This window comes from Oncorhynchus nerka, linkage group LG21, assembly GCF_034236695.1.
Source record: "Oncorhynchus nerka isolate Pitt River linkage group LG21, Oner_Uvic_2.0, whole genome shotgun sequence".
Lineage (NCBI taxonomy): Eukaryota > Metazoa > Chordata > Actinopteri > Salmoniformes > Salmonidae > Oncorhynchus > Oncorhynchus nerka.
The window spans coordinates 5,167,825-5,179,951 of NC_088416.1; the positions used below are offsets into that span (position 1 = coordinate 5,167,825).

Sequence of the window (12,127 nt, forward strand, 5' to 3'; positions counted from 1 at the left end):
ACTGTATTTCAATGCTGTGTGCGGCACTTTACATTTTCTGGGGGTGTTATCACACATGCACGACAACGGGGCTAAATCCAGAGTTCAATTTACATTTCAACATGTGATCCTGAAGTGAAGATGAACGACGTTGCTAGGCAACACACGCGTAATCCCCACACGGCAATGAAATCACAGATGTTCCATTAGCTAGTGGCTAACGTTAGCTAGTTTGATGCTCTTCGTTCACCCTATGCTATTCTTTGATTACAATTTTAGACAGCGAAGAGGTGTCTTTTGTTTTCGTATCTGTTGGTTCACTGTTAGCTAGATAGCCAGCCAGACAGCTAAGCTAATTCTAGCTAGAACATTTATAATAGTAATAACGTTAGCTAACGTGTAGCTAATTTACGTTAGTGTTGTTATCTAGCTATAATCAATTTCTCCATACTGAACAGTGACATTATGCAAGAGTAACTGCTGTGCCGTCATGGTAAGTCTTACAAGTTAGCATACTAGTTGCGTAACTTGTTGGTTAGCTAAAAGTATTGCTATGTAGTTAACGTTAGCTAGTTAGCTTTCTAGATGAATCATTGTCGCTTGCAAGCTACCAAACCAAAGTCTATTTCACCGATCTGTGATATGTGAAGAGGTTCATTTTAAAGTAATTGCAGTTAGCTAGTTTAACAGAGGATAACTGCGATAGTTACACGACATCCATTAAAACATGACTGTCTATCTTACCAAATGTACAAATATTGTTTGAATCCCGCTTTAGTAAACAAATTGTCTGCTGTCATGTCCACAATAAGGATTCTCTTCCTTGTCACCTCCATCCAGATTCTGTCTCGGGTGAAGCCAGCAGTAGGTGGAGATTCTGCAGCTAGCGTCAGTGAGAAGAAGAAGAAAAACAAAGCCAAGAAGAGCCCTCGCCTGGAGGAATACCTCAACCAGAGAGACTACCTTGGGGCACAAACTCTGTTAGAGGTAGCCAGATAGGAAATCATGTAGCTAGCTGTCATGTGCAATCAGCAAATGAATGATGAGCAACTCTGTACTAAATGTGACAGAAGATATGTGATCTGTGAAAGTCCTGTGTCCTCTCAACATTCTCCTTACTCATTCTTGATATGGCGCTGTCTATAAGGTCTTTCTGTTTCCTTATTACAGTTGCATAGGTGTGTGCGTGTGACAGCGAGAGCACTGAGTCCTACTGTTGATGTGTTGGTTTGTCTTCCAGTTTCAGCGAGATGTTGGAGAAAAAGAGGAGCATGCAGACCTTTGGATTGGCTACTGTGCCTTTCACTTGGGTGATTACAAGAGAGCAATGGAGGTAGGTGTGTGTTCAGTCAATTTCATTCTTGTCTGAAGACAAGACATTTTTACAATGCTCTATATGACACATACACTACTGTTCAAAAGTTTGGGATCACTTAGAAATGTCCTTGTTTCTGAAAGAAAAGCATTTTTTTGTTCATTGAAATAACATCAAATTGATTAGAAATACAGTGTAGACATTGTTAATGTTGTAAATGACTATTGTAGCTGGAAATGGCTGATTTTTAATGGAATATCTACATAGGCGTACAGAGACACATTATCAGCAACCATCACTCCTGTGTTCCAATGGCACATTGTGTTAGCTAATCCAAGTTTAAGATTTTGAAAGGCTAGTTGATCATTAGAGAACCCTTTTGCAATTATGTTAGTACAGCTGAACTTTTGTTCTGATTTAAAGAAACAATAAAACTGGCCTTAGACTAGTTAAGTATCTGGAGCATGAGCATTTGTGGGTTTGATTACAGGCTCAAAATGGCTAGAAACAAATAACTTTCTTCTGAAACTCGTCAGTCTATTCTTGTTCTGAGAAATGAAGGCTATTCCATGCGAGAAATTGCCAAGAAACTGGAGATCTCGTACAACGCTGTGTACTACTCCCTTCACAGAACAGCGCAAACTGGCTCTAACCAGAATAGAAAGAGGAGTGGGATGGCCCCGGTGCACAACTGAGCAAGAGGACAAGTACATAAGTGTCTAGTTTGAGAAACAGACGACTCACAAGTCCTCAACTGACAGCTTCATTAAATAGCACCCACAAAACACCCGTCTCAACGTCAACAGTGAAGAGGCGACTCCAGGATGCTGGCCTTCTAGGCAAAGTTGCAAAGAAAAAGCCATATCTCAGACTGGCCAATAAAAAGAAAAATGGGCAAAAGAACACACACTGGACAGAGGAACTCTGCCTAGAAGGCCAGCATCCCGGAGTCACCTGTTCACTGTTGACATTGAGACTGGTGTTTTGCGGATGCTATTTAATGAAGCTGCCAGTTGAGGACTTGTGAGTCGTCTATTTCTCAAACTAGACACTCTAATGTACTTGTCCTCTTGCTCAGTTGTGCACCGGGGCCATCCCACTCTTCTTTCTATTCTGGTTAGCGCCAGTTTGCGCTGTTCTGTGAAGGGAGTAGTACACAGCGTTGTACGAGATCTCCAGTTTCTTGGCAATTTCTCGCATGGAATAGCCTTCATTTCTCAGAACAAGAATAGACTGACGGGTTTCAAAAGAAAGTACTTCGTTTCTGGCCATTTTGAGCCTGTAATCGAACCCACAAATGCTGATGCTCCAGACACTCAACTAGTCTAAAGAAGGACCGTTTTATTGCTTCTTTAATCAGAACAACAGATTTCAGCTGTACTAACATAATTGCTAAAGGGTTTTCTAATGATCAATTAGCCTTTTTAAAATGATAACTTTGATTAGCTAACACAATGTGCCATTTGAACACATGAGTGATGGTTGCTGATAATGGGTCTCTGTACGCATATGTAGATATTCCATTCAAAATCAGCTGTTTCCAGCTACAATAGTCATTTACAACATTAACCATGTCTACACCCTATTTCTGATCAATTTTATGTTATTTTAATTGACAAAGAAATGTGCTTTTCTTTCAAAAACATGTACATTTCTAAGTGACCCCAAACTTTTGAATGGTAGTGTATGTCTATTTATTTCAATGACAGGAGTACAGGGCCTTGACACTCCGGTTAGAAAAACCAGGGGAGGTGTGGGTGTATCTGGCCTGCACTCAGTTTTTCCTGGGACTCTACAGGGAGGCAGAAGAGGATGCAAACAAGGGTGAGTATTAAAGCAAACATGTTTTGTAGTTTTTCATCCTACGGTTTCTGTTTCTTGCCCTAGTCGATAAGGTATTCCCTCTTTTTTTCCTGTAGCTCCAAAGTGTGCACTTCAGAATCGCCTGCTCTTCCACTTGGCTCATAAGGTCAGAATTGTTACCTTTCTGTATTCTTTAATATGTTAATGTGTATTTCTCATCAGTCTTTCTTATTTGCTTCTGTACAGTTGCTTGTGCTGAGCGATTTTAGAGCTTTTTACATTTACATTACATTTAAGTCATTTAGCAGACGCTCTTATCCAGAGCAACTTACAAATTGGTGCTTTCACCTTATGACATCCAGTGGAACAGCCACTTTAGGTCGGTTCAGTTTCGGTTAGATTATTTCAAAATAATAACGTTTTTTGATTTCAACACTTGTTTTCTAGACATTAAATGCGCTACTCATTATGTAGGTTTTAGTGCTGTAAGAACACAGAATAAAACAATTAGTGTAAGTCCCATGATGATAGTGACTGCCCATTACTGTTTATCACTTATTAACCATAATTTATTCACATTACTTTAATAAAATATTTCAGTTGTTGTGTATATTACATTTATTTTAGGTCTATTTGATGACTTTATTATTTAATTCCAAGTCATCGTCTCATCACTATAGAGCTGCTACCTATGCTGTCTGACAAAACTATTTTAGTACTTCTTCAAAGTAAATAAGGCATACTTTTATGACTGCTGAATACCAATTATCAATCATAGATCATGTATTTTCAGGTAGAGATACGTCACGGAGCAACTGCTCTCTATCCCTCTCGATCGCATGTTCTTCTGTCTCTTCTCTCCGTCTCAGACCGGACAAGTAGGCACGCAATGGATTATGGTCATTGTAGTTAGTTTAGCACAGAAAATGTGTTAATTATGTAGAATATTGGCCTTTTTGGAAACTACAACCCTTTACTACATCGTACAGTTTGGTCTTGATTTAATTTATCTCTGGAGAAACTGCGCATTGAGCACAACATGGAATTCAAATAATTGAACTGTTTAAAGACTGAAAAATAGCCAACATTTTGATGAATCGCTCAGCTCTAACGGTTGCATAAAATCATGTTTTACACAATTCCCAAGTGTCAATACTTCTACTGAACAAAAATATAAATGCACCATGAAACAATTTCAAATATTTTACTGAGTTACAGTTCATATAAGGAAATCAGCCATTTGAAATAAATACATTTGGCCCTAACATGACTGGGAATACAGATATGCATCTGTTGGTTACAGATGCATTAAAAAAGGTAGGGGTGTGGATAAGAAAACCAGTCAGTATCTGGCGTGACCACCATTTGCCTCATGCAGCGTGACACATCTCCTTCGCATAGAGTTGATCAGGCTGTTGATTGTGTCCTGTGGAATGTTGTCCCACTCCTCTTCAATGGCTGTGCAAAGTTGTTGGATATGGGTGCGAACTGGAGCATGTTGTCGTACATGTCGATACAGAGCATCACAAACATGCTCATAGGTGACATATTTATATATTGAATTTTTTTAATTGAACCTTTATTTAACCAGGTAGGCTAGTTGAGAACAAGTTCTGATTTACAACTGCGACCTAGCCAAGATAAAGCACAGCAGTTTGACACATACAACAACACAGAGTTACACATGGAATAAACAAAAATACAGTAGAATAAAGAAGTCTATATACAGTGAGTGCAAATGAGGTAAGATCAGGGAGGTAAGGCATTAAATAGGCCATGGTGGCGAAGTAATTACAATATAGCAATTCAACACTGGCATGGTAGATGTGCAGAATATGAATGTGCAAGAAGAGATACTGGGGTGCAAAGGAGCAAGATGAATGAATAAATAAATACAGTATGGGGATGAGGTAGTTGGATGGGCTGTTTACAGATGGGCTATGTGCAGTGATCTGTGAGCTGCTCTGACAGCTGGTGCTTAAAGCTAGTGAGGGAGATATGGGTCTCCAGCTTCATTGATTTTTGCAGTTCGTTCCAGTCATTGGCAGCAGAGAACTGGAAGGAAAGGTAGCCAAATGAAGAATTGGCTTTGGGAGTGACCAGTGAGATATACTTGCTGGAGCGCATGCTACAGGTGGGTGCTGCTATGGTGACCAGTGAGCTGAGATAAGGCGGGGCTTTACCTAGCAGAGACTTGTAGATGGCCTGGAGCCGGTGGGTTTGGTGACGAGTATGAAGTGAGGGCCAGCCAACAAGAGGTTGGCAGGTCACAGTGGTGGGTGGTATATGGGGCTTTGGTGACAAAACGGATGGCACTGTGATAGACTGCATCCAATTTGTTTAGTAGTGTTGGAGGCTATTTTATACATTACATCGCTGAAGTCGAGGATCGGTAGGATAGTCAGTTTTACGATGGTATGTTTGGCAGCATGAGTGAAGGATGCTTTGTTGCGAAATAGGAAGCCAATTCTAGATTTAATTTTGGATTGGAGATGCTTAATGTGAATCTGGAAGGAGAGTTTACAGTCTAGCCAGACACCTAGAATATGTGGACAACTACAAATACCTAAGTCAGAACTGTCCAGAGTCGTGATGCTGGACGGGCAGGCAGATGAGGGCAGCGATCGGTTGAAGAGCATGCATTTAGTTTTACTTCCATTTAAGAGCAGTTGGAGGCCACGGAAGGAGAGTTGTTTGGCATTGAAGCTCGTCTGGAGGTTAACAGTGTCCAAAGAAGGGCTGGAAGTATACAGAATGGAGTCGTCTGCGTAGAGGTGGATCAGAGAATCACCAGAAGCAAGAGCGACATCATTGATGTATACAGAATTGAACCTGTGGCACCCCCATAGAGACTGCCAGAGGTCCGGACAACAGCCCCTCCGATTTGACACACTGAACTCTATCAGAGAAGTAGTTGGTGAACCAGGCGAGGCAATCATTTGAGAAACCAAGGCTGTTGAGTCTGCTGATAAGAATGTGGTGATTGACAGAGTCGAAAGCCTTGGCCAGGTTGATGAATACGGCTGCACAGTAATGTCTCTTATCGATGGCGGTTATGATATCGTTTAGGACCTTGAGCGTGGCTGAGGTGCATCCATGACCAGCTCTGAAACCAGATTGCATAGCGAAGAAGGTACGGTGGGATTCGAAATGGTCGGTAGGCTTTCGAAGACCTTAAAGGCAGGGTAGGATAGATATAGGTCTATAGCAGTTTTGGTCTAGAGTGTCTCCCCCTTTTGAAGAGGAGGATGACCGCGGCAGCTTTCCAATCTTTGGGAATCTCAGACGATACGAAAGAGAGGTTGAACAGGCTAGTAATAGGGGTTGCAACAATTTTGGCAGATCATTTTAAGAAGAGGGGGTCCAGATTGTCTAGCCCGGCTGATTTGTAGGGGTCCAGATTTTGCAGCTCTTTCAGAACATCCGCTATCTGGATTTGGGTGAAAAATAAATGGGGAGGCTTGGGCGAGTTGCTGTGGGAAGTGCAGGGCTGTTGACCAGGGTAGGGGTAGCCAGGTGGAAAGCATGGCCAGCCGTTGAAAAATGCTTATTGAAATTCTCAATTATAGTGGATTTATCGGTGGTGACAGTGTTTCCAAGCCTCTGTGCAGTGGGCAGCTGGGAGGAGGTGCTCTTATTCTGCATGGACTTTACAGTGTCCCAGAACTTTTTTGAGTTTGTGCTACAGGATGCAAATTTCTGCTTGAAAAAGCTAGCCTTAGCTTTCCTAACTTCCTGTGTATATTGGTTCTTAACTTCCCTGAAAAGTTGCATATCACAGGGGCTATTCGATGCTAATGCAGAACGCCACAGGATGTTTTTGTGCTGGTCAAGGGCAGTCAGGTCTGGAGAGAACCAAGGGCTGGTGAGTATGCAGGTCATGGAATAACTGGGACATTTTCAGCTTCAGGAATTGTGTACAGATCCTTGCGACATAGGTCAATGCATTATCATGATGAAACATGAGGTGATGGCGGCAGATGAATGGCACAACAAGGGGCCTCAGGATCTCGTCACATTATCTCTGTGTATTAAAATTGCCGTTTATAAAATGCAATTGTGTTCATTGTCCATAGCTTATGCCTGCCCATACTCTAACTCCACCGCCACCATGGAGCACTCTGTTCACAACGATGACATCAGCAATCCACTCACCCCCACAACGTTTGTGAGGCCGGTTGGACATGCGGTCAAATTCTCTAAAATTATATTTGGAGGCGGCTTATAGTAGAGAAATTAACATTCAATTATCTGGCAATAGTTCGCCAATTACTCACTCCCTCAAACACTTTAGACATCTGTGGCATTGTGTTGTGTGACACAACTGCACATTTCAGAGTGTTCTTTTATTGTCCCCAGCACAAGGTGCACCTGTGTAATGATCATGCTGTTTAATCAGCTTCTTGATATGCCACATCTGTCAGGTGGATGGATTGTGTTGGCAAAGGACAAATGCTCACTTACAGGGATGTAAACAAATTTATACACAATATTTGAGTAAAATAAGCTATTTGTGCATATGGAACATTTCTGGGATTTTGTATTTCAGCTCATGAAACATGCGACCAACACTTTACATGTTTATATTTTTGTTCAGTGTACTTTTTCTCTTTTTGTAATGCAACTGTATGCCACTGTAGGTGGCAAACCAACCAAACCAGCCATGCCTTTCCTCTCTGTTCCCAGTTCAACGATGAGAAGAAGCTGATGGGTTTCCACCAGAACCTGGAGGATGTGACTGAGGACCAGCTGAGCCTGGCCTCCATCCACTACATGAGGTCACACTACCAGGAGGCCATCGACATCTACAAACGCATCCTGCTACAGAATAGGTACTTATACTGAACCTTTCTCCCATGTCCCTTCATCAAAATCACTGATAGGCAAGAGCATAGTCCCACAAATCCCTCATATGCCAGATTACAGTGGTCCCACTAGTACCAATGGGTATTGTGGATTGTCTGAATGAGTCGGTGTCAATTATACTGTAAATTCTAATAACTATATACAGTAAACATACTATACGCCATATATTTAGGATGAAGTATTAGAAAATTGGAAGGACACATTTCATTGTGTTGAGACCGAGACAAGAAGATGGAGGGAGACGTCTGTAGTTATTTTGCAGTGGAGAAAGATGGTGTATTATATTGGACGGTGCAGTCAAAAAGCAAGAGAGAAAGATGCACAAGGACTTCTATTCAAGAATGCAATGTGAGCTGTGGGACTAGCTATTGCATGTTTTACCATATTTACTGATTTTTCTTTTAACCCCAGAGATTTCCTGGCTCTTAACGTGTACGTAGCGCTGTGCTACTACAAGTTGGACTACTATGATGTTTCCCAAGAGGTGTTGGCTGTGTATCTGCAGAGTATTCCTGAATCCACCATCGCTCTCAACCTCAAGGCCTGCAACCACTTCAGGCTGTACAACGGCAAGGCAGCCGAGGTAAAGCAACTCCGTATGCGTCAACGGTCAAAACAGACTGCCATGCATCTACACGCGTGTTTGCCTGACATCCACAGTCGATGTTTATGCCTACACTTGTCATGTACAGCAATAAATAATGTGGTTCAATTTGTTCTTTTCTCTCTCAGGCTGAGTTAAAGAACCTCATAGACATCTCCTCCTGCTCCTTTGAGTTTGCTAAGGAGCTTATCCGGCATAACCTGGTAAGCCGTTCCACCACCTCTGTTGTGTGACTGTGTTTGCATGACAGTGACCCCATGCTCTATAACCTTTGACCTCCTAACCCCAGGTGGTGTTTCGTGGTGGGGAGGGTGCGTTGCAGGTGCTGCCCCCGTTGATTGATGTCATCTCTGAGGCTCGGTTGAACCTGGTCATCTACTACCTCAGACAAGGTGGGTCTTAGCCATTGGTGGTTGTCTTTGAATCCTAATCCTTACATTGAAAAGTTGAATGGCTATTTTGTCATCAGTAATGTGCATCTTTATGTTTCAGATGATGTTCAAGAGGCTTACACCCTCATAAAAGACTTGGAGCCAACCACACCACAGGTAGTAATAGTTTCACATTATCAGGTGTCATGAGAGGAAGTCTCGCTGTTTTAAGACTAAAGCCTTAATAGCGTACATGCAGTGTCTTAACACAATCTATTTATTTAAGGAGTACATTTTGAAAGGAGTGGTGAATGCTGCTTTGGGTCAAGAAATTGGATCGGTGAGTAAGTGTTTGACAAACTACCCGAAAACCCCCTAGGACCACACAGTAGAAATGTCTGAGTAGATTAGGAATGTCTTATAAACCTGGTTTAGTAAGATCATCACTGATATGAAATCTGACTGACGAGCAGTCTCTGTTCCCTCCTCGTCCCTGCCGGTATCTCTGCTGCAGAGGGATCACCTGAAGATCGCTCAACAGTTCTTCCAGCTGGTCGGAGGCTCAGCCAGCGAATGCGGTAATGTGAATGAATGAATCTAAAGCGATTCAACCAAGAAGCTAGGAGTTAGCGTGTGTGTGTGTATGTCTGCGTGTGAGTGAGCATGTGCGTCTTTGTCTCAATGTCTGTATCTCGCTCTCCTCAGACACGATACCTGGAAGACAGTGTATGGCTTCCTGTTTCTTCCTTCTGAGGCAGTTTGAAGACGTTCTCATCTACCTCAACTCAGTCAAGGTTTGCATGGCCCAAAGCATGTAGCACTAGGACAGTACACCACGTAGGCATGTTTCCACACACATACGCAATCATTTTTCTTTTCCTTTGCATTTGAGTGCTTGACATATTTATGGATTGGTGTGGAAATAACATGTATACGTGGGAAAAGGAGGCGAGCATTATTTCTGTTTGTTTATTTTTGGTTTGTCATTAACAGAGTTACTTCTATACCGAGGATATGTTCAATTTCAACTATGCCCAGGCCAAAGCTGCCTTGGGCAACTACAAAGAAGCAGAGGAGGTACATCCTGTCAACATAGAAAAATGCTTTTCTGCTTGCATGAGTAGTGTATTGAATCAGTTCAAAATTCATGTTGTAACATTCTTTTATATTGGACTCAGATATTTCTGCTGATCCAGGGTGAGAAGATGAAGACTGACTATGTATACCTGAGCTGGCTGACTCGCTGCTGTATGTATCCAGTCTGAAATACATTATCCATTTTTCGTCAATACAATTTCAATACCTTTTACATCAATACGATATCTACATGCATGATCTAAGAAACAAAATATGACTAGTTAATTTGAATAAATATATTTTCTAAATAGTGTTGTCTCTCCTCTCGCTCAGACATCATGAACCAGAAAGGCCGGCTAGCCTGGGAGCTGTATCTGAAGATGGGGGCTTCGCCAGACTCCTTCAGCCTCCTACAACTCATTGCCAATGACTGCTATAAGGTGAGGCTCACTACTATTCTCTCTACTAACTTAGTTTCCAGGCTAACCACAAGTCAGCAATGGCTTAATCTCCCGCACCAGACTTCCTCCACAATAGACTGGGGACGAGATTAGCAAAGGCCAAGCTTTCTCAATATTCATTGCAATTAAATGTTGCTCTGTCGGTCTGTGCTTTCAGATGGGTCAGTTCTACTGGGCAGCCAAAGCATTCGATACTCTGGAGAAACTGGATCCCGACTCCAACTACTGGGAGGGCAAGAGAGGGGCTTGTGTCGGAATCTTCCAGCTCATTCTGGCAGGCAGAGAGCCAAAGTAAGTATTGGCTAAGTTTCTTAGTCTTAAGTCCAATTTTGATACCAACACTTGTCTGTGTTAAAGATTTGTCCCCTACACAGTCCACAACACATCAAATATGAAAATCATGTCCTCCACAGAGATGTTTTGGCACATCATTTTTGTACCTTGAGTAATTTGCATTGCACGGTAAAGTGTGACTTTTGTGATTCAGGCACTTACATTTTTTTACTTTATCAACAACCATGATGGTAATGTTATGAAAAAATTGCCATTGTACAATATGACCTGTTCCTAACTTCCCATCACTAAGAACCATTGTCTGTGGTTCCACAGGGAAACCTTGAAGGAGGTGCTGCCCCTGTTGAGGAGCACACAGAACCCCCAGGTGGAGTACATTATCAGAGCTCTGAGGAAATGGGCCAAAGACAACAGGGTTCCTCTGACATAGCAATGTCATAACGTGCTTAACTCACATAATACACTTATTACATTATATATGTGGTTTACATGTGCATTTTTTTTATCAGATACTTTACTAATGAAAATCTATAAAATAACATGTTCTCATGAGTCATGCACAATGTGTATTGATGTGCTTTATTGTACATGTGTCACAGTATTTATATCATGTAATACATGTTTTATTTGCAATGTATATAATTCTGTACCATCTCGCCAATCAATTGTATTCAAATGTTTATTTTGTATTACTCAAATGATGCTGATACAAGTATTAAACAGTGTTCTCTTTATAAAGGGTTGTTGACCTTTTTCTCTCTATTGTTTGTTCTATATACATTCACTATTTCTGTCATGATGTTGTTGTTTTTTTGTGGGCAAACTGACACAAATAGGCATACATTTGAATGAAATGGTACATGTACTGTCTTTTGAAGTCCAAAATACCCTATTGCTAATACACTTCTTAATCATCTAAATTAAAGGAAGCAGTGTCTCTACAAAATAATTGAACGCAACAAAAAAAATCAATTTCAACAGGTGTCCACCAATGTTTGCTTGTGTTGCGTCGTCAGTGCCCATGACGGTAACTCAGAGTCACCCAACTGGCTTATTTGGTTCAGTTTGAGATGTACTGTGTGTGTAGCTAGGTCATTGTGGAAAAACCCACAATTCAGCATTTCAGCACTGACTGAATGGATGACATAAGAATGCCATCAAAACAGATTCCCATCCATTTTCTATATTAGTGAGCAAAATGATTCTGGTGACATGGGCTATGATCTGATAAGATGTCCTTTCACAAAAGACATCTCCGTTAAGGTCATAATACTAGTGCCATCTTCTTCAGATGTTCTTATTGTCGCCTATTGTGATAGGGGCGGGATTAAAATGGGGGCAAATGCAGTGATTGGCT

General features: G+C 41.5%; 1 protein-coding gene across 1 annotated transcript; it reads left to right on the forward strand.

Moving 5' to 3' along the window:
* The first annotated feature begins 18 nt into the window (after positions 1-18).
* On the forward strand, positions 19-11,334 carry LOC115103703 (intraflagellar transport protein 56). Its single transcript, XM_029624579.2, has 18 exons — positions 19-472; positions 820-966; positions 1,220-1,312; positions 3,004-3,118; positions 3,214-3,263; positions 7,784-7,929; positions 8,375-8,546; positions 8,696-8,770; positions 8,857-8,959; positions 9,060-9,115; positions 9,225-9,278; positions 9,453-9,516; positions 9,644-9,732; positions 9,932-10,015; positions 10,117-10,186; positions 10,349-10,455; positions 10,634-10,767; positions 11,086-11,334. Exons 1-18 carry the CDS (start codon positions 470-472, stop codon positions 11,198-11,200), a joined length of 1,677 nt encoding a protein of 558 aa, XP_029480439.2. The 5' UTR covers positions 19-469; the 3' UTR covers positions 11,201-11,334.
* Positions 11,335-12,127: the final 793 nt, after the last annotated feature.

Bases quoted from the DNA above. Each gene is read 5' to 3' on its own strand.
- LOC115103703 (XM_029624579.2), top strand. The intron at 7,930-8,374 runs GTACTTATACTG...TTTTAACCCCAG, and splicing joins CGCATCCTGCTACAGAATAG to AGATTTCCTGGCTCTTAACG. The intron at 9,279-9,452 runs GTGAGTAAGTGT...TCTCTGCTGCAG, and splicing joins TGGGTCAAGAAATTGGATCG to AGGGATCACCTGAAGATCGC.